Consider the following 18,270-nt stretch of genomic DNA (forward strand, 5'->3'; position numbering starts at 1 on the left):
CCGTTTGTCCTGCCCACATGCTCTTTCTCCTGCCCTCAGTCCCCGAGGTCCCGTGGGGTCGCCGCGCCTCTCCCAGCGCCCACCGCCTTCTCCGGCCCCCGGCCCCCGACCCGACATGGCGCGCGCGGCGGGGCCCGAGCGGCGGCTCCTGGCCATCTACACGGGCGGTACCATCGGAATGCGGAGCCAGAGCGGCGGTGAGTCGGCCTCTGGGCGCGCCGGGTGGCCCTCGCGCTGTTCCGCTGTCCCGCGGCCGCCCGCCGCACCCCGAGCCCTCTCGGCTCCAGTAGCCGCCCGGGAGGGCAGGCGCAGCACGCCGGCAGCGGCCCGCCAGCCCCGGGGGCCCGGTGCCCTGGGCGCCGTGGGCCGGAGGCCGCCAGAGCACCTGTCTCGCCGCTTCCCGACCGGCACGCCCGCGGGCAGGTGCTTAGGGGGCCAGACTCACCCCTGGGACCGCCCGGCGGCCGCAGTGCGACCCGCCTAGGCGTCCACTGCCTGTCTCCAGCGCCGGGCCGCCCCGAGGGCTCTGTCCCCTCCGGGGATGCATTTGCTCACATGCAGGTGGCTTTGGGGCATGGGGCCCCCTTAGTTTTCTCTTCCTCTGTGGTATCGGCCTCATCGGAGCCTGGAAGGGGCGACTGCTCTGCGTGGGGGCGAGGGTCTGGGCCGGCACCCGGTCCACAGGCTGCTGGGGCAGGGGTGCCGCCTTCATGGAGGGACCCAGTCCGGGGGGCCTGGCGCCCCACAGGGGCGAGGGGGGCCCCAGGACGTCCCTGCATTCCCAGGACAGCAGGAAACTGCAGGTGCCTCCCACAAGGCTGCTCTCGGCGGCCGGGGAGCCCCCGCCCGCCCGCCCCAGGTGGGCCCAGTCACCCCCTCAGCCACCTCCGTGAACCCCCGTCTGCTCTTTCGCTGTCCACGCGTCAGCCGTGCCCAGAGAGTCCCGCTTCCCAGGGGCGCTGGGCCTTCTCCCTCCCCTGCTCCCTCCGCTACCCCAAGTGCCAGCCACACTGGGGCACCTTCCTGCCCGCACCCCCTCCCGGCTCCCCTCCCCAGCGGGCAGCCTGGCCTCTCCGTCCCTCAGGACTACCCCAGCTCCTGCCCCTGCCCGACGTCCAGCAGAGAACTCTCTCCCTTGCCCTTGTCAAGGGGGGGAAGGGCCCCTTCCCCTTCTGTCCTCTTACCCAACCCCTTTCCACTGAAGCAGCTCCTCACACACCCTCCGCTCTCTGACAGCTGCTCCTCCGGGCCGGGCCCCTGTCCCTCCACCTCCCGCCCCCAGGGGACTTTCGGGAGGCCCACTGTGTGCGGGGCCCCAGGACCCAGAGCCGTGTGGAGCCCCATCCTGGCAGGCTCGGACGCCGGCCACCCCAGCTGGTGGCTGTGCCGGGGCTGCCGGGCCCCAGTCGCCTGCTACGGCACCTCTCACGTGTCTGACCAGCGCAGCTTGCCAGTTGGTGAATGCACCGCGGGCCCGTGCGGCGCTCTACCCGCCCTAAACCAGCAGCTGCTCCGGAGTGAGGAGCGGGTCCCGGGGCCGCCGGCTGCGGGACCGCGGGGCTGCGGGCGCCTGATGGCCGACCAGGCGCCTGTGTTGGGAAGGGCCGCCCCGGGCGGGCGAGCGGCGCTGGGGCGGGCAGCGGGCGGCGGCCCCCTGGCTGGCCGGCTTGCCAACTCCGTCTGGAGTCCTGTCCACGCTGCTGGCCCCCCCGGCTTGGCAGGGGTCCACCTGCCATTCTGCTGAGCTCAGCACGGCGTTCCCGAGGGTCCAGGTGGCCGGAGAAGGCGGGCTCTGGCCCCTCTCCTGCCCGCACGGCGTCACGTCCCACGCGCTTGAGGCAGCAGCCCAGGGAGGCCACGGAGGCCACGGGCCCGGAAGGCCACCTGGAGGCCTCAGCCCCAGAAAGTGGGGCCCATGGGACAGAGACCTCAGGTCCCCGGAGGTCTGCTGGGGCCACTGGGGTTGGCAGCCCGTGAGGCTGAGGTCAGCAGGGGTCCACCCCAAAGCCAGCGGAACCCCAGGGGCCAGGGGCCTGACCGCCGGGCTCAGAGCAGCCAGCCTGCCCGGCAGGAGGGGACACTGGTCCTCTGAGCCCTGGGTCTCAGAAGAGGAGGAGGTGGGGCCCCCAGCCTCGGGCAGGGCCTCCTCGTCCACAGCGGTCACGGCGGAATCTCCCAGCTGCTGGCAGAGGGAGGGCTCAGCTTCCCGAAGGAGCCCGCCACCCGGCATCAGGCCTTCCTGTGGCCTGACCCTGCATTCAGACCCTTCCCACCTCACGGGGGGAAGCCCCGGGGCGGAAGGGGGAAGACGCCCAAGACCAGGTCCCTGCCGGCCCCGGAAGAGGAGAAGCCGGGGAGCCCCGGGCCAGGGCTGCGCGGCCCCCTTGGGCCTGCCGAGGCACGTCTGCTGCTCGGTCTTCAGGGACAGTGTGTCGCCCTCTCTGCATCCAGGGGTGAGGGCAGCACCCAGGCCGGGGAAGAAGCAAGATGGGACCGGACTTGGGAGCCGGGCCCGGGGGCCTTGGGGAAGCCCCTGCCCCGTGAGAGCCCAGTGGGGGTCGGTGAACTTGGGACCACAGGCCGCCCGTGTCAATGATTAACTGGCCTGGCACCCGGGGGCAGGGGTGGGGGAGGGAAGGAGGCTGGTCCCAGCGAAGCTGTGGAATTCACGCCATCGAGAGCTTTTCTGCACCTGCTGGTAAACACTGCCCTGCAGGGCACGCCCTGCCCAGGGTCAGGACAGAGGGGAGGGCAGAGGGTGGCAGCTAGGGACAGCCTGTGGCTCATCCCCTCCCGGAGTTCATCAGAGGTGTCACAGGGCAAGGGGTATCAAGAATCCAAACACGGCTGACACCCAGGGGCAGGCCAGGCAGCCTCGCGGGCAGAGAACCCGGAGGCCCCAGGCTTCGTGCTGTGGCGCCACCTGCCTCGGGGCGGGCGGAGCTCCTGGGCTGGGGAGGCTGCAGGAGACCCCGGAGCCGATGCCAGTCCCGCAATGTGGTGTCTGGGTCCCCGGCCTGGACCTTCTTCTGAACAGGTGCTCAGGCTCCCATTTGTGTGGCCTCCGCCACAGGTGGTTCCCGGGGACCCGACGTGCTGGGGCAAACCGTCCCTCACGGAGGAGCACATGCGACCTGCGCCAAGGACGCGGCTCCTTGCGTGCACGGCAGCCCTGACCCCGGCCCCGGGCAGGCAGGGCAGCCTCTGGTTCTGCCTGAAGCCAGGAGGCCCTTGTTAGGAAAACAATACAATTTTGCCCTGGCCGGGCAGCTCAGTTGGTGGGAGCATCGTCCCATAAACCAAGAGGTTGCGGGTTCAGTTCCCAGTCGGAGCGCATGCCTGGGTTGTGGGTTCCACCCTCCGTTGGGGTGTATACAGGAGGCAATTGATCGATGTTTAATAAGCATGTTCTCAGGTGAAGATAAAAAAAATAATAATACAATTTACAAAAACCAGACTTAGGTGTGAAAATAGATATTTATTTAGAAGGATGAGGGAAATCACATAAAGCCAAGAATGTCACAAAACCCAGAAAAGTATTGTTTTTCGTAAGTAAAAATAAGCACGTGCAACATGTATGTAGGGGGACCTTGCACACACAAGAGAGTTGGGGCCCCCCACACACGGGAGGTCCCAAGATCCAAGGAAGGAGAGCGGAACAGGCTCCCTGAGCTGGGGACAGGGAAGGCGCCCTGGGGGCTTCAGAGGGCGGTGACAGGTGAGAGGAGCAGGCGCCAGCTGGGGGCCCGGGCTCACGTGGGGGCGGGGGTGGTGCTCCCCCAGGCCAGCCCTGGCTGCTGCCCCACGCCCGGCCCGGCCCGGCCCCCCACGGGCCGGCAGCGGGGGAGGGCCCGTGGCTGCAGGAGCCAGCAGGGGCGGCCGCCCTGACCCCGCCCCCGTCCCCCGCAGTGCTGGTCCCCGGGAAGGGCCTGGCCGCTGTCCTGAGGGCACTGCCCATGTTCCATGACGAGGAGCACGCCCGGGCCCGTGGCCTCCCCGAGGACACCCTGGTGCTGCCGTGAGTCCCCTGCAGGGGCGGGCGGGGCAGGGCGGCCGTCACGGGGGAGGGCCCTTGGGCCAGCTCCCAGCCAAGCCCTGGCAGGAGGCCACCGCTGTGTCCACCCCACGGCTTCCGAGCCGACCGAGGCCCCTTCAAGGGAGCCTGAGGCCCCGTCCCTCAGCGCGGCCCGGCCATGGGTGCCCCTCCTGGCCGGACGGCCAGCGGCGTGCGGAGCGGCCCCGGGTCGCCAGCCCCCTCCTGCCAGCCCCCCCCCCAGGCTGCCTCCCACCCCGCCCCGGGCTGGGCCCGGCCTCCCTCGGAGCTGGGGGTGGGCAGGGGGCCGCGCCCACCCGTGCCCTCTCTCAGCCACCACGGTCCGGCTTCCGGGGACTCCTGGCGGGAGGGAGGCCGGGCCCTGCACTCAGGACGCCAACGATGCGTGGGGGTGTGGGGCGGAGGGACGCGGGCCCTGCTGGGCAGAGGGGCCCGGCCCGGTTGGGGCAGGGGGCCCGCGTGGGAGCCACCCTCCCGCCTCCCTCAGGCCGGCCAGCCCCGAGCAGAGGGTCATCTACACGGTGCTAGAGTGCCAGCCCCTCTTCGACTCCAGCGACATGACCATCACGGAGTGGGTCCAGATCGCCCAGACCATCGAGGTAGCCGGGCGTGGGGGTGGGGCGGAGGCCCGGGAGGGGGCGGGGGTGCGGCCCGTGGGCGGCGCTGGGCGTGTGGGGTCCGCGGAGGCCGGTGCGCTGGGGTCTGCGGTGGGGCCCCAGCCTCAGGGAAGTGCCAGGACGCGGGCCGCAGCTCGGCTGCAGGGCCCCCGAGGCCCCGCTTCCGGGGCGACGGGAGGGCGGGCAGCGAGGGCGAGGCCCTCCCGGGGACGGGAGAGCGCCGGACAGCGGCTCCGGTCGGGTCGGACAGCCGGTTTGTCCCGTGAGTGTCCCTGGCAGGATGTGCGCTGCCTCCCCGCAGACGGAGGAGCGCCACGCCGGGCCGACCCCCCGCCCTTCCCCCCGTGCCCCGCCCCCAGCCGTGGCCTCGGTGGGTTTAAGACCCTCCACGAAAGGGTGCAGGAGGCATTGGCTCTCCGCGTTGAGCGTGCACGCCTTTCCTGCCACCGGAGGGCGCTCCACGGCGTCCCCAGTGTCCCCCCTACGCTGCCCTGCACGTGCTGGCCGGGCGGCCCGCCCCGCCCCCTCCAGGCCCATTTCGCACCTGCCTCCTGGAGGCTCACCTGGCAGGCTCCCTCCCGGGGCCACAGTCCCAGCTGGTCTCCTGCCTGGGGCCGGACAGCCTCCTGGGACTCACCACGTCCCCCTCATCGGGAGCGTCTGGGACCGTGTGTGGCCCTGGGCCAGGCCATGCTGTCCCTGAGCGGGGCGCCGGCCACCCGCGGGCGTGTGGCTGCTGTGGTCTGGGGCCGTGTCCCCGGCCAGGTGCCGGAGCGCTTTGCACGTGCATCTGCGGTCCTGCCCGCAGGTGGCGCCGCAGGGACGCAGGGGCTGCGGGGGAGCCCCGCGTGGCCAGCAGATGGCGCCCCAGCCCGCCATGTGGTTCAGCTCCGCGGTCCGGGCCAGCTTGCCGGTCTTTCAGTCCCCACAGGAGGGGCCGGCCGCTGGGCCCCTCACAGCTGCAGCGAGGCCCCATCCTGGCCACCCTCCAGGAGGCAGGGGCAGGGGCGTCCAGGCAGCTACCCTCACCTCTGCAGAGCTGGCCGGCGTGCCAGTGCCGGGGAGGACCCTTCCCCGGCTTGCCCCTCAGCACCCCCCCGCCTGCCCTGGTTGCCAGCCAGCTGGCCCCCAGGACCAGCTGTGCCCAGGCTGGGCCCGCCTGCTGGACCCCCAGACGCCCCCATGGCTCCTGCTGCCCTGTGGTGCCGGCCCTCAGTGGGGCTCTCTGGACCACTGAGCCGGGCTCTGTCAGGTTCCCACTGGCCAGCGTTCTTGGGCGTCCTGACTGGACAGCGCCTGGGGGTGACCCCACCGGGTGCCTGCCTGTCCTCGGGGAACATCCACAGCCCCCCGTCCGCCCCCCGCACGGCGGGCTCACACCAAGTCGGTAGGGAGGCCTGGAGCCTGGGGCAGGGAGAGACGCGGCTGCTTTCCAGCGAGGGCCTTCGATGCCCAGGGCGCGCCGGCGCCTCCCCGGCCCCCCGGCGGCGTGGGGGGCCCGTCCGTGCGGCGGAGGGCCAGCCCCCGTCCCCAGCCTGAGCGCCCCCGCCCTGCAGAGCCACTACGAGCAGTACGACGGCTTCGTGGTCATCCACGGCACCGACACCATGGCCTTCGCCGCCTCCGTGCTTGCGTTTGTGCTGGAGAACCTGCAGAAGACCGTAGTCCTCACCGGAGCCCAGGTGACGCCTGGCTCCCCGCTCAGTCCCGGGAGGCTCCTGCGCTGCTCGCATGGGCTGACCGCGTGGCGCGCCCGTCCTGCTGGGCCGGAGGGAGCCAGGAGCCGGGCCGGGCATCGGGGGCCCCGGGGGGGCCGGTGGACGGGGGGGGGCCGCCCAGCGTGGGGGCCCGGCTGGGCCGCAGTCCTGAGGCGGGGCCGCGGACCCCTCCCAGCAGCGGAGCCCGCCCCGCCGGCCTCCCGCGCCGACTCGGCTCCGTCCGTGGCCCCGTAGGTGCCCATCCACAAGCTGTGGAACGACGGCCGGGAGAACCTGCTGGGTGCCCTGCTCATGGCTGGCCAGTACGTGATCCCCGAGGTACCTGCCCAGCCTGGGGCGGGGCTGGGGCCTCAGGGAACTGCCCTGCGCTGAGGGGACGCGTCGCGCAGGACAGTGTGGGGAGTGGGCAGCGGAAAGCGCAGCCACCCCCGGCTCCCCGGTGCCTAGTCAGTCCGCGGGGCCCCCCTCCCGCCCCCGTTCGCATAACTGCGCCGCGCGCGTGTTGGCGCCCACGAAGCGGGCGTCCCCGGCGTCGTGTGGGCGGCTTCTCCCTCCTCCACGCTGTCCCGGGGCAGCACCCCCCGCTGAGACGCCCGGCCCTCCCGGCTGGGGCAGGGGCCGCGCGGAGGGGCCCTCCCGCGGTCTCACGCCGCGGCCGCCCGGCCGGCAGGTCTGCCTGTTCTTCCAGAACCAGCTGTTCCGGGGCACCCGCGTGACCAAGGTGGACACACGCGGGTTTTCGGCCTTCTGCTCCCCGAACCTGCCGCCTCTGGCCATCGTGGGCACTGACGTCATGAGTAAGCTGGGCGGATCAGGCCCGCAGGGAGGCGCCTGTGGGCCCTGCAGGAGGGAGGCCCCAAGGGGAACCCCGGCTCGGGCCAGGGGGTGGCACGGAGGAGCAGGTCTGGGGGACTTGCCCCTGCGGGCCACGTGGCCCCCGGCTGAGGAGTCCCTCTTAGTGACGGTGCCACATACTCGGTCCCCAGGGATGTGGCTCCTGCGGCAGGACCTCCTCCTCTGCCTCCTGAGCCTGGCGGGCAGCCCAGCCCCCGTGTGTCTCCCGCAGGCCAGGTGTCCGGGGGCCACTCTGGGGAGGCCGTGCCCCTCGCCCTGCGCCCCAAGCTCAGGCCTTGTCCCGTGCAGGCCACCCCTCTCTCTGCACCCCGTGGTGCCTCCCGCTGTCTCCTGGCTCCTCTCTCAGTGGCACCCCGGCCCACTCCGTCCGAGGTGGGTGTGGCCAGCTCCTCCAACTCCCGTCTGGCACGGCAGCCCCTCCCTGGGACCGGCGGGACCGTCTGCGGGCTCCCGTGAGACGTGGGTCTGCTCCGGTGGCCCCGCCGCCCGCCTGGCTGTGGAGTGAGAACAGCTCCAGCGCAGCCTGTGCTTTTCACTTCCTGCCTGAGCCGGGGGCCCTGGAGGACCTGGGCCCTTCCCACCGCAGCCCCAGCTGTGGGTCCCGGGGGCAGGGGCAGGGGCTGGTGACCGGCGGGGGCGCCAGGCCTGGCCTCGCCGGCCTCGCTGTCGGGAGTGTGGGGGCCGTGAGGCCTTGCTCGGGACGGGGCCGCGGCTGTCGCCGTAGAGGACCCTGGCGTAGAGGACCCAGGCGGCGCGTCCGGCGGGGCTGCCGGAGGCGGTCTCGCGCCCACCAGGGCTCTGCCGGGGCCGAGGGGAGCCTGCTGGGGTCTGGGAGGGGCAGCTCCTGGAGGCCGACTGCGAAGAGGCTCTGGAGGTCTTGGGGTGCAGCAGGTGAAGGACTGGGCTCTTCCCCGGGGCGGGGGGCAGGCTGGTCACGTGACTACGAAAGCCCTGAGAGCCTTGGGATCTGACGTCAGGACACACGACTGTGGGGTCAAGGCCCAGGGGCAGGCGGGCCCTGCTGGCTGCCCTGGTCCTTCCCAGGGGTCATGGGGCCGAGGTGGCCAGGGCAGGGGGAGGTGCCAGTGGGGGAACCAAGGTGGGAACGGGCGGGGCCCCATGGGGGCTCGCTGGCTGGGCTCTGAGCCCTGACTCCCACTCCGGTGCTCGGGCCCGGCGCCCCCCGCCCCTGCCCACCCAACCTGCTTCCCTGGTGCCTGCCAGGGGGTGGGAGGCCCAGAACACCCCACACACCTCGCGTGCGTGTAGCACACCCCGGGCTCCACGGGCCCGCTGGGGACCAGGGCAGTCCGGGAGGCTTCCTGGAGGAGGTGGCATGCATGCCGGTTTTGACAGAGGGCTTGGCTTCCCTGCCCAGGCTGCGTGGTTGCGCTTGGCCCTCCCCCTCCTCCCTGGGCTGCGTCTGAGTCACACCTTATCTGCAGCTCCTGAGAGCAGCCTCGGGGCGAAGCCCGCTGGCTGGCAGGTGCGGAGGAGTTCACTGGGTCCCGGGGCCTCTGGCTGCACCTCGCCAAGCCCAGGCAGGCCACTGGCGCAGGGATGCCGCTCTGCCTGGCCCAGCCACTTGGTGGGCGCAGGGCTGGGGCTGGCCCGAGGACAGAGGCGCCCCGGGCCCCCGGGCCCCTGCCCCCGACGGCTTCCCACTGGCTGGGGTGCCGTGAGGGTGTGAGAACCCGGCCCGCCCACCCAGGCCCAGCCGGTTCGGCAGCTGATGTTGAGAAACAGCAGCTCGGCCCAGGGTGTGGCTGGCGGGGCCGGGGAGGGGCCGCGGGGGCCGGGGAGGGGCTGCCCGGGCTCGCGCGGTGTCTAGCAAGGCAGTGGCAGGCCGATGCCGCCAGCCTGGTCCCACTCCGGGGGTTCCTGTGTTTTCACTGTCCCCTCCCCGCCGAGGCCCCTGCGGACGGAGCGCTCAGGGCTCAGGAAAGGGCGTGACTCACCCCCCCGGGGGGGGGTGGCGAAGGCGCGCGGGGTCCGCATCGGGCCTCGGGGGGACCGCGGGCGCTCTTGGGAAGCCCCAGGCCCGAGCGCTTGCCGCTGCCCCTCTTCCCTTGCTTGGCCCCTCTGGTCCGGGGTCAGCCGGCCCCTGGCTGGGCGCAGGGCCGGGTTCCCTGGGCTCTTGTGGGGGCGGCCCACCACGGAGGGCGGGCCCCCTTTGTCTCTGTCGCAAACCCCCCTGCGGCTGTCCCTCCCGGGCGGTGTCAGCCCCCCGCCTCATGCCCACTGACGCCTTATCTGCCGGCACAGCTGGGGCGGAGGAGCCTAAATCAAAGGGCGTCTGATGGATGCCCCGGCTGGGGGCGGGTGCTCTCCTGGCCGGGCCGGCTACCTCTCCCCGCGGCCCCCGCCTCCGACTCCAAGTGCGAGGGCAGCCGCCTGGAACGTCCTCCGTTTGTTATCCCGTGGGAATCGCTCCGGCAGACACAGCAGGGGCGCGCAGGCCTCCGCCCCGGGGTGTGGGGGGGCTCTGGCGGGAGCCCTGAGCCCGGCCCCGCCCCGTCTGTGCAGCCTCGGCTCTTCTCCTCTCTGGGCCTCGGTTTCCCTGGGGTGCAGGGGGCCCGCACCTCAGGCGGGCTCTAACAACAGTCGGTGCCGGCAGGGCTGCCCCCCACCCCTGCCTCTGCTGACCCGAGCTGCCGGGGGGCTGAGGGCACGGCCGGGCGCTGGGCGCCTGAGGGTCGCGGGCCGGACCCGCTGCCAGCCTGCCGTGCACCCCTGCGGCTGGGCCCTGGCCGGGCGGCGGCCATCACACCAGAGAGACTGACCCTCCGGGAGCCCTCCGCACGGCAGGCCCGAGGGGCACTGGCCCCGAGTTTTTGCCCCTCTCCATCCACAGGGCTGGGACCCACCGCTACCCCGGCGTGGGAGGTGGGCGAGCCCATGTTAGGCCGCTGAGACTCTGGGTGCCTCAGACGGAGGCTTTCTTTCCCCGCACGTGGAGTCTTGCGCGCTCGCTCCTGCACGGACTCGCCGGGCTGTGGTGCGGGGGAGGGGGGCGGGGGGCGCCCCGACGGGGCAGGCGGGGCTGGTGCGTCTGAGAGCGCCGTCGCCTCTCCCGGGGTCCACGGCCGCCAGCTCACTGGGACCCCGCAGCGGCGCCGCGTCTGCGGCGTGTCCTCGCCCTGCACGCCCTCCCCGCACCCCTGCCCCGCAGCCCGCGGGGCCAGGCAGGCCTCCGTCCCTGGGCGCCCTCCTTGCCCGCTGAGCCCCACGCCCCCGAGGCGGCCCGGCCCGAGCCGGGGCACACGTGAGCCCAGGGCTGGGAGTCGGGCGGGCGGTGGCCCAGAGGCCTCGGGGCTCTGAAGGTGCCAGAGGGAGTCCGGGAGGCACGGAGGGGGCTGGGCGGGGGTCTGGGCCTGGAGACGGCTCCTAGGTGCCACCCGGTCCCCTGCCCTCACAGTCAACCGGGAGCTGGTGCGGAAGGCCAGCGGGAAGGACCGGCTGGTGGTGCACAGCAGCATGGAGCGGGACGTGGGCCTGCTGCGGCTCTACCCCGGGATCCCCGCCTCCCTGGTAGGCCCGCCCCCGGGGTGCCCGCTTTCCTCTCCTGCCCTCTTCGGCGCCCCTACTTCCCGCCGCGTCGAGGCCACCTCAGGCCCAGGCACAAGAGGGCGACAACCCGTTAGGGCCCCGCCTGCCCCCTGCCTGCCCCCCGCCTCCCCGGAGGCTTCGGGGCCCAGCTTCCGCTTTTCTGGGACACGGCGCGTATCAGGGGAGCCGTGCATGTGTGGGCCAGCGGCTGGGGGCACCCCGCTGTGCGGGAGACGGGTAGGCCGGGGCCACGGAGGGTGGTGGGGCCGCCGCGTCCACGACCTCCTCCGGCCTCTTCCCACGGTGTCCTGGTCACCTCTGCCCCAGCCGTGGCCTCACACACTTGGAAGGGACAAGGAGTTCCGCTGGGAGGGCTTGGTGGGGAGCAGCCTCCCGGGACCCTCGACGGGGCTGGCTGGGAGCTGGGCACCCCGCGAGTGCAGCGGCAGCCCCACGGCCTCCGGCCGACGCAGAGGGGCAGGCCGGCCGGCTGGGCCGCGGCTGGTGCTGGAAGCCAAGGGCCCCCATCCCGTCCCGGCCCGCAGGTGCGGGCCTTCCTGCAGCCTCCCCTGAAGGGCGTGGTGATGGAGACCTTCGGCTCCGGGAACGGGCCCACCAAGCCCGACCTGCTGCAGGAGCTGCAGACGGCCTCCCAGCGAGGCCTCCTCATCCTCAACTGCTCCCACTGTCTGCAGGGCGCCGTGACCTTGGACTACGCCACCGGCATGGTGGGGGCGGGGCGCCCCGGCGGGCCGCGGGAGGGCCGGGCCGGCTCGGGGCACGTGGGCGGGGACGACCACGCCCCGCTGACCCCCGCGCCCCGGCCCCGCAGGTGGCGGCGGGCACGGGCGTCATCTCGGGCTTCGACATGACGTCCGAGGCTGCCCTGGCCAAGCTGTCCTACGTGCTGGGCCAGCCCGGGCTGAGCCTGGACCAGCGGAAGGAGGTGCGAGCCCCTCAGGCCGTGGGCTCGGACATGGGATCCCGAGGGCGTGCGGGGCGGGGGGAGTAATACGGCCGACGGTGGGGGCCAGTCTGGGGGGACGCGACGGGTCTGGAAAGGGCAGGGACGCGGGGCCCCCCAGGCCGCCAAGCCAGCGCCGGGGCCCGCGCTCCCGCACCCTTCATGGATCCGAACGCAGGCCCCACGTGGCCTTCGCCTCCCCGGGACCCCCAGGCCTGGCACATGCCCGCGCTCCCCGGGCGGGCCTCCGACGCGGCCCGGCCAGGCCCCGGGGCCCTGAGCTACGAGGCCTGGAGGCTGGGGCCGGCCGCGGGGCTGACCATGGCTGCCGCGTCATGGCTGACAGGCCGGGTGGGCCCTGGCTCTCCTGTGCCCCCTTCCCAGCTCCTGGCCAGGGACCTTCGTGGAGAGATGTCGCTGCCCATGACGGACGAGGGCCCTCCCTCCCTTCGGAGGAGCTCGCAGGGACTCGGGGTGGCCCAGCTCCTCAGGCTGAGCCAGGTACTGCCAGTGCTGGGCAGGCCCCACAGGGTCACGGGGTCTGCCACGTGCCCGCCACAGCCATGGTTACGCCGGGGCACGCGCAGGGAACCACCAGGCGTGGCTGGGTTCTGGGCCCGGGTCCCCCGCAGGAGGGTGTGCAGGGGCTCGTGGAGCAGCGAATGGGGAGGGGCCGGGAGCGTGTGGCCTGGACGGCAGGGCTGCCTGGTGGGGTGGGCGCCGAGGTTCTGGGTGCGGGAAGGAGGGGCCCCCTGCTCAGGGGCCCCCGGGCTCTGAGACCAGGCCCCACGGCCTCTCCAGTCTTGAACCGCCCCCCATCCCAGCCAGGCTGCCTGGGCCCATGAAGGGGCCGAGAAGCAAGGATGGGCGTCAGGGTCTGGGACTGGGGGTCCCGGCTGGACCAGCCTTGCAGGGGAGGTTGGGGCCTCTCGCTGCCCCCGCCACGTACCCGCCCTGGCCTCTGGGCGAAGCGCGTGGGCCCTGCATGGGCACCGGAGGTCGCAGAGAGCGCTGTGTCCAGGGTGGCCCCAGGCTGTGCCCCGCACCTCAGTTTCCCCTCCGCGCAGCGGGGGGCGGGGGCGGGGAGGCCGAGCTGCCGTGGTGTGCGCTGTGGCTTGCCAGGCCGGCAGTGTCCAGAGGGGAGGCAGGGTGGGTATGTGCCGTGAGGGGCTGCGTCGGGGGGGCGCCTGCGGGGCCTCTGCTGGGACCCCTGGCCTCCTGGCGTCTCGGGGAGCTGAGGCAGCCCCCACACACCTGGCGCTGGGGACTGGGGAGGCACGTGGGGCTGGGTCTTTCCAGGGGCCGGGCATTCCCTCCCACGCCCCCACGTTGGCGCCTGTGGCGACTGCGTCCCTGCGTCCCTGCAGCAGTGCTGGGGACCCCAGGGAAAGGCATGGGCCCAGCTGCTGCTGCTTCCCACCCAGGAGACCGATGCTGTTCGGGACGCCCTGGCACCCAGGCTGGCCTGTGCCGCGGCCCATGCCGGCGACCTGGAGGCCCTGCGGGCCCTTGCAGACCTAGTGAGTGCCACCTCCCTGGGGACGCACCCCAGCCATGCCGGGCTCAGGGGCAGAGCTTCCCCCGGGGCCCTCACTGCCCCGTGCCCTGGTCGCCGGCCGGGTAGGCAGCCGCGGGGCCTTACGGCAGCTGTGGGGCCCGGGGCGGTGCCGAGCCCTCCCTCGGGGAGCACACCGACCCTGCCTGTCGCTTCCCTGGGGTCTCCCCGACCCTGCTCAACCCCTCCTCAGCGGGCACGCGTCCGTGTGTCCATCCAGGGCAGTGACCTGAGCCTGCAGGACTTTAATGGTCAAACTCCGCTGCACGTGGCTGCCCGGAGAGGCCACGCTGGCGCGGTCACCATGCTGCTGCAGAGGGGGGCGGACCCGGGTGCCCGGGACGAGGATGGCTTCAGCCCGCTGCTGCTGGCCGTGCGGGGCAGGTACCGGGGCCCGCGGTGGACGTCCGGGCGGGGCGGGGCGGCCCGGGCGGAGCTGGACAGGGCCCAGGGCACCTGCTTCCTCACCCACCCCCGGCCTGGGGAGGGCTCTCTGGAGGAGGTGACCCTTGAGCTGAGCCAAGCAGGACCAGCAGAACCCAGGGAAAAAAAACAAAGCTGAGGGGTCTCCCGTTTGCTCCCAGGGAACACCTGAGGGCCTGGGGGTGGGGCGGAGGGAGGAGCCCCCCGCCCAGGTGCCGAGAGACACGCTCAGCCTGCACGGCTGTGGGACGGGGACCCCACACTGGCCCCACACCCCGCTTCTTTAAAGGCATGGCTCCCGCCTAAGGTGTTCCTGGGGGGCCCTGCGGGGTCTTGCAGAGTTGAGCTCTTGCTGAGGTCGCCTTGAAGGAGGGGCAGAGGGCCCTGGGCAGAGTGGACACCAGTGTGTCGTGGGTTGGGGACAGCAGCCTTGCCCTTTGCCCTGTTCCCAAAGGCAACAGCCGGGAGCGGGGGTGGGGGGGTGGCCCACAAGAGCCTGGATTATTTCAGGGACGGGGTGTTCGGGAGTCCCAGGAAGAGCAACCCTGGGCGCCCCTCCACTGGAGCCCTGGGCTGGGGTGCATCGCTCTGCGCGAGGGGCCCGGGGCACGCCTTCCCTCTCGGGGCCTGAGAGTGCAGGGAGGGCAGAGGGCGAGGCCTGTGGGGCGTGCCCGGCCCCCCAGGGACCTGGCTGGAGATGGCGGCTGCGCGTCAACCCGGCCCCATGTGCTCACTTGCCTGCCTGCGTCCCTCCCCAAGGGCAGGGCCTGACTCAGTTTCCCCAGCGGGGGTGGGCATGTGCAGAGGGCAGACTGTCCTCCAGGGCGGGCTGGGCCCGGGGAGGGGGGCAGGGGAGACCTCGTGGGGCGATGGAGGAGCTCCTCGGCCTGGGCAGGCTGACAGCACGGCCTGGGGCCCGAGGCGGGGGCCCCCTGCACCGCCAGGTCCGCCCTGCAGAACCGGGCGTCCTGGACACGCGGCGGGTGCGGGGCCCGAGGAGGTCCTTATGGGCTGAGCAGAGGCTGTGGGGCTGGTGGCCAGCACGCCCTTTCCCCTGGCAGGCACCTGGGTGTCATCGGGCTCCTGCGGGCAGCCGGGGCCTGCCTGTCCCCCCAGGAGCTGGAGGACGCGGGGACGGAGCTGTGCAGGTGAGGCTGCGGCCTGTCAGCTGCTGCACGGAGGGGGCCGGCTGCGGCGGGGGGCTTCAGGGCCACAGCCGCCCGTGGCCAGCGCGGTGACCCTGACGCCGCCACAGCTGCCCCGGGAGGCAGGCGCAGGGCTGGGCGCGGGGCGGGGAGGGGGCAGAGCTCGGCCCCGCCCTCCGCCCCTGGGACCCCTCCTCAGCGCCACTGCCCAGGCTGCCCCCGGCCGGAGGGGCGGAGGGAGGGGCCGAGGGGGACCTGGGGAAGGCGGAGGGCGGAGGCCTGTCTGCTGTGGCTGGGGGCCGGAAGCGGCCGGGGCGCGTGCTCCTGGAACCCAGAGCCTCCGGCCGCGGCGGCGAGGTCTCAGGATGGCTGTGGGGTGAGGGGGCTGCACCGCCTGCCCCGGAACAGGACCCCTAGCCCCGGCTGAGCCCCCGCCCCGCCCCCGTGGCCCTGGAGGCCCGGGCCTCTCTCCCTCCAGCCCTGGTGGGGGTCACATCCTGCAGAAGACCTGCCCCCTGTTCTCAGAGAAGCCGGGGAAACGGGTGTGAAGGCGCTAGCGGAGGGCGGGGGCCGGGAGGGCGGGGCTCGTCCGAACCTGTGGGGCCTGCCCACATCACTGGTCTCGGCTTTGAAGGGACTTCTGGTTCCGGGCTGCACCCCCAGTGGGCCTTGTTGGCTCTGTTGACAGATGGGGAAACTGAGGCAGAGAGCAGTTGGGTCAGCTAAGTCCCCTGGGAGTTGCGTGGCTGGATTGGGGAGGCGCCGGGTCGCCCCTTCCCAGAGTTAGTGTGCGGGAGGCAGCGGGCGCGAGTGGTGGCCTACCCTGGGACGCACCCCAGGAATCTCCCCACGCCGCGACGGGGACTGCAGCTGCCGTTCCTGATGTTCCTGAGTGGGAGTGGGGTGGCCGGGCCGCTCTGCTCGGGGGCGCCCCGGTCGGCACACCTAGCGTGGCCTTCCCCAGCGGGTCCCCGGTGGGAGCCGGCCTCGCGACAGCCTGGGCGGTGGAGGACCCTGCTGCGCGCCCGGGGGGGGGCCTCCTCGCCCGCCTGCCAGCCGCTCCTCCGGGGCGGGCCCGGGCCCTCTCCCAAGCGGCCCCCCCGCCCCCCCACGCGGCCCTTGCTGCCCTGGAACCACCGCTCTGCCCCAGACTCCCCGGGCCTGTGGGGCCCCGCCCAGCGAGAGCCGGTTGTGAAATGTGAAACTGGCGGCCGCGGTCGGCAGGCAGGGTGCGTGCGTGTGCCCGTGCATGCTTGCCCGCGTGCGTGCCTGTGTGTGCCTGCTCGTGCGTGCGTGTGCGCACACCCTTGACCTGAGTCAGTCCCCCCCGCGGGTGGAGCCAGACCCCAGGCTGCCCCACTCCCACGCTCCTGCCCCGGGGCCCACGCTGCTGGGTCCGCTTTTCCGGCCGCAGGCGCCCAGCAGGCCCCCCTCCCCGCTCCCCTCCCAGGCTGGCCTCCAGGGCGGACGGCGAGGGTCTGCGGGCGTGGTGGCAGGCGGGCGCCGACCTGAGGCAGCCGGGCTACGACGGGCGCAGCGCCCTGCTCGTCGTGAGTACCCCGCTCCCCGCCGCCTCCGGGGGGGCCGCCTGGCCGCTCTGCAAGCTCCCCTCCCTCTGCCCCTCCTGCAAGGGCCCACACTCTCCTGGTGGGCACAAGTCCCGTCGGGGAGCCCAGGCGGACCCCGCCCCCTGCCCCAGAGCTGCGGGACGAGGGTGGAGCCCTGGGGCCGAAGGAGGCAGGCAGGGTGTGCTGGGCGGGGGTCAGACACAGACCAGGCTGCCGACTGCGGGCCCCTCCCACGGGCTACCCCCACAGGCAGAAGCCGCTGGGAACCTGGAAGTGGTGGCCCTTCTGCAGAGTCTCCAGGGTGGGGCTCCGGTAAGTGCCCCCAAGCAGGGCTGGCTCCTCCAAGCTCTCTGGCTTGAAGCCTCCCTCCCCTCCGCCCCCCACCCCACTCTCTGGAGAATGTGGCCTACGGCTTGTCCGGGAGGAGACTGTGGTGGGCAGACGCACACAGCAGGGGAAGCCGAAAGCGCTGGAGGGAGGCAGGCGCAGTCAGGAGGGCTTCCTGGAGGAAGGGCTTCCCCCGACCTCCGAACCCTGTCCTGTGGGCCGCCCCTGGATGCCCCCGAACACAGCGCTGCAGGGCCCCAGCCACGGCCAAGGAGGCCTCTGGGCCTTCGGGGGCTCGGGTGCCTCTGCGGTGTGTCCTGCCCTCCTGCACCACCTACCCTGGGACCCACTGGGCTGCGTGCCCCGCCTGCTTCCCGGCTGTGCTGGCTGGGCCCCAGCTGACACCTCCACCCCCGTGCCATCCCCTGGCCTTCTGGAAGGTTCTGGAGGCTGGCTAGATTTGTTGGGTCCTTGAGTCCCTCCCTCCTGGAAGGCTGGGCCCCACTGACAGGTGCCTGGACTTGCCTGTCTGCCCTGGGCCTGAGCAGACCTCTCGTTTCAGGAAGTGCTGCCTGGTGTCTAACCTGAAGCCATCTTGCTGTGGCATCAGCCATTCCTTCCTGCTGTGACCGGCTGGAGGGATTGCAGGCCCCCCATCCCATGGCTCTGATCGAGATGCACTGCTCCTGGGACTCCTTCCCACTCTGTTGTTAAGACACAGCCTAAGTGTCTTTGTTGGGCACAGTGACAATAAAGCCTCTCTGAGGCCATTCCCTCCTCGGGTCCCCAAAGCCCTGTGCCGGTGGGTCTGTCTGGGTCTGGGGCCGTAGGGACGTGTGCGGGGCGTCTGGCTGTGGCTCTGGTTCAAAGGGTGGTGACTCCAGCACCCTGGGGGTGAGGGACGCTCAGCTCGTCTGTCCCCAGGCAGCGTGAGGCGTGAGCATGTGCGCCAGGCCCTGTGGCAGGGCAAGCGCTCCCCTCCCCCGCCGCCCTGCCCCCCCCCGCCCGCTTGGGCGAGCCCCCTCCTCGCAACAGCCCTTGCCCCGTGTCTCCTCTGTCCGAGCCTTCTTAGTCGGGAGGCTCGGAGTCGCCTCCTCCAGGCAGCCCCCCGCCCCCAGGGGAGTCTCCTGGCAGTTGCTCCCTGCTGCCATCTGGTTTTCAGCAGGTCTCCTCTGCCCCCGATCTGCTGGAGGCCCTGACCCAGCACCCCTGAGAGCCGGCCCGCCCAGGCCACTCGCCTGGGGAGACAGACAGGGAGCGACCAGCGCAGCCCTCGTGCCTGGGGCGGGGGTGGGGGGTGGCGCCGGAGGGGCCCAGGCCAGGGCCCTGGCCCCCAGGAGTGGCCCTCCAAGGCCGCCCTTGTCAGAGGCCCAGCTGGGACGGAAACCAGGTGCTCGGCCCCTTGGCCAGCTCTCTGTCCCACTGTAAGTGGGGCAGTGGGGACAGGACACCCCCTAGGCCTGGCTCCACTCTGTGCCTTGGGGCCTGGGCTGCC

General features: G+C 72.8%; 1 protein-coding gene across 1 annotated transcript; it reads left to right on the forward strand.

Annotated features, from left to right (window-relative positions):
- The first annotated feature begins 114 nt into the window (after window positions 1–114).
- ASPG (asparaginase) lies at window positions 115–17,559 on the forward strand. Its single transcript, XM_054567684.1, has 16 exons — window positions 115–197; window positions 3,910–4,018; window positions 4,542–4,653; window positions 6,228–6,353; window positions 6,624–6,707; window positions 7,060–7,186; window positions 10,663–10,775; window positions 11,339–11,521; window positions 11,626–11,739; window positions 12,142–12,258; window positions 13,182–13,277; window positions 13,533–13,696; window positions 14,797–14,883; window positions 16,331–16,430; window positions 16,698–16,760; window positions 17,338–17,559. Exons 1-16 carry the CDS (start codon window positions 116–118, stop codon window positions 17,356–17,358), a joined length of 1,698 nt encoding a protein of 565 aa, XP_054423659.1. The 5' UTR covers window position 115; the 3' UTR covers window positions 17,359–17,559.
- The last annotated feature ends 711 nt before the right edge of the window (window positions 17,560–18,270 follow it).

The sequence above is a fragment of the Pteronotus mesoamericanus genome, unplaced genomic scaffold, assembly GCF_021234165.1.
Source record: "Pteronotus mesoamericanus isolate MK-2021 breed Mesoamerican mustached bat unplaced genomic scaffold, CSHL_Meso_final contig_192, whole genome shotgun sequence".
In the NCBI taxonomy this organism is placed as follows: Eukaryota; Metazoa; Chordata; class Mammalia; order Chiroptera; family Mormoopidae; genus Pteronotus; species Pteronotus mesoamericanus.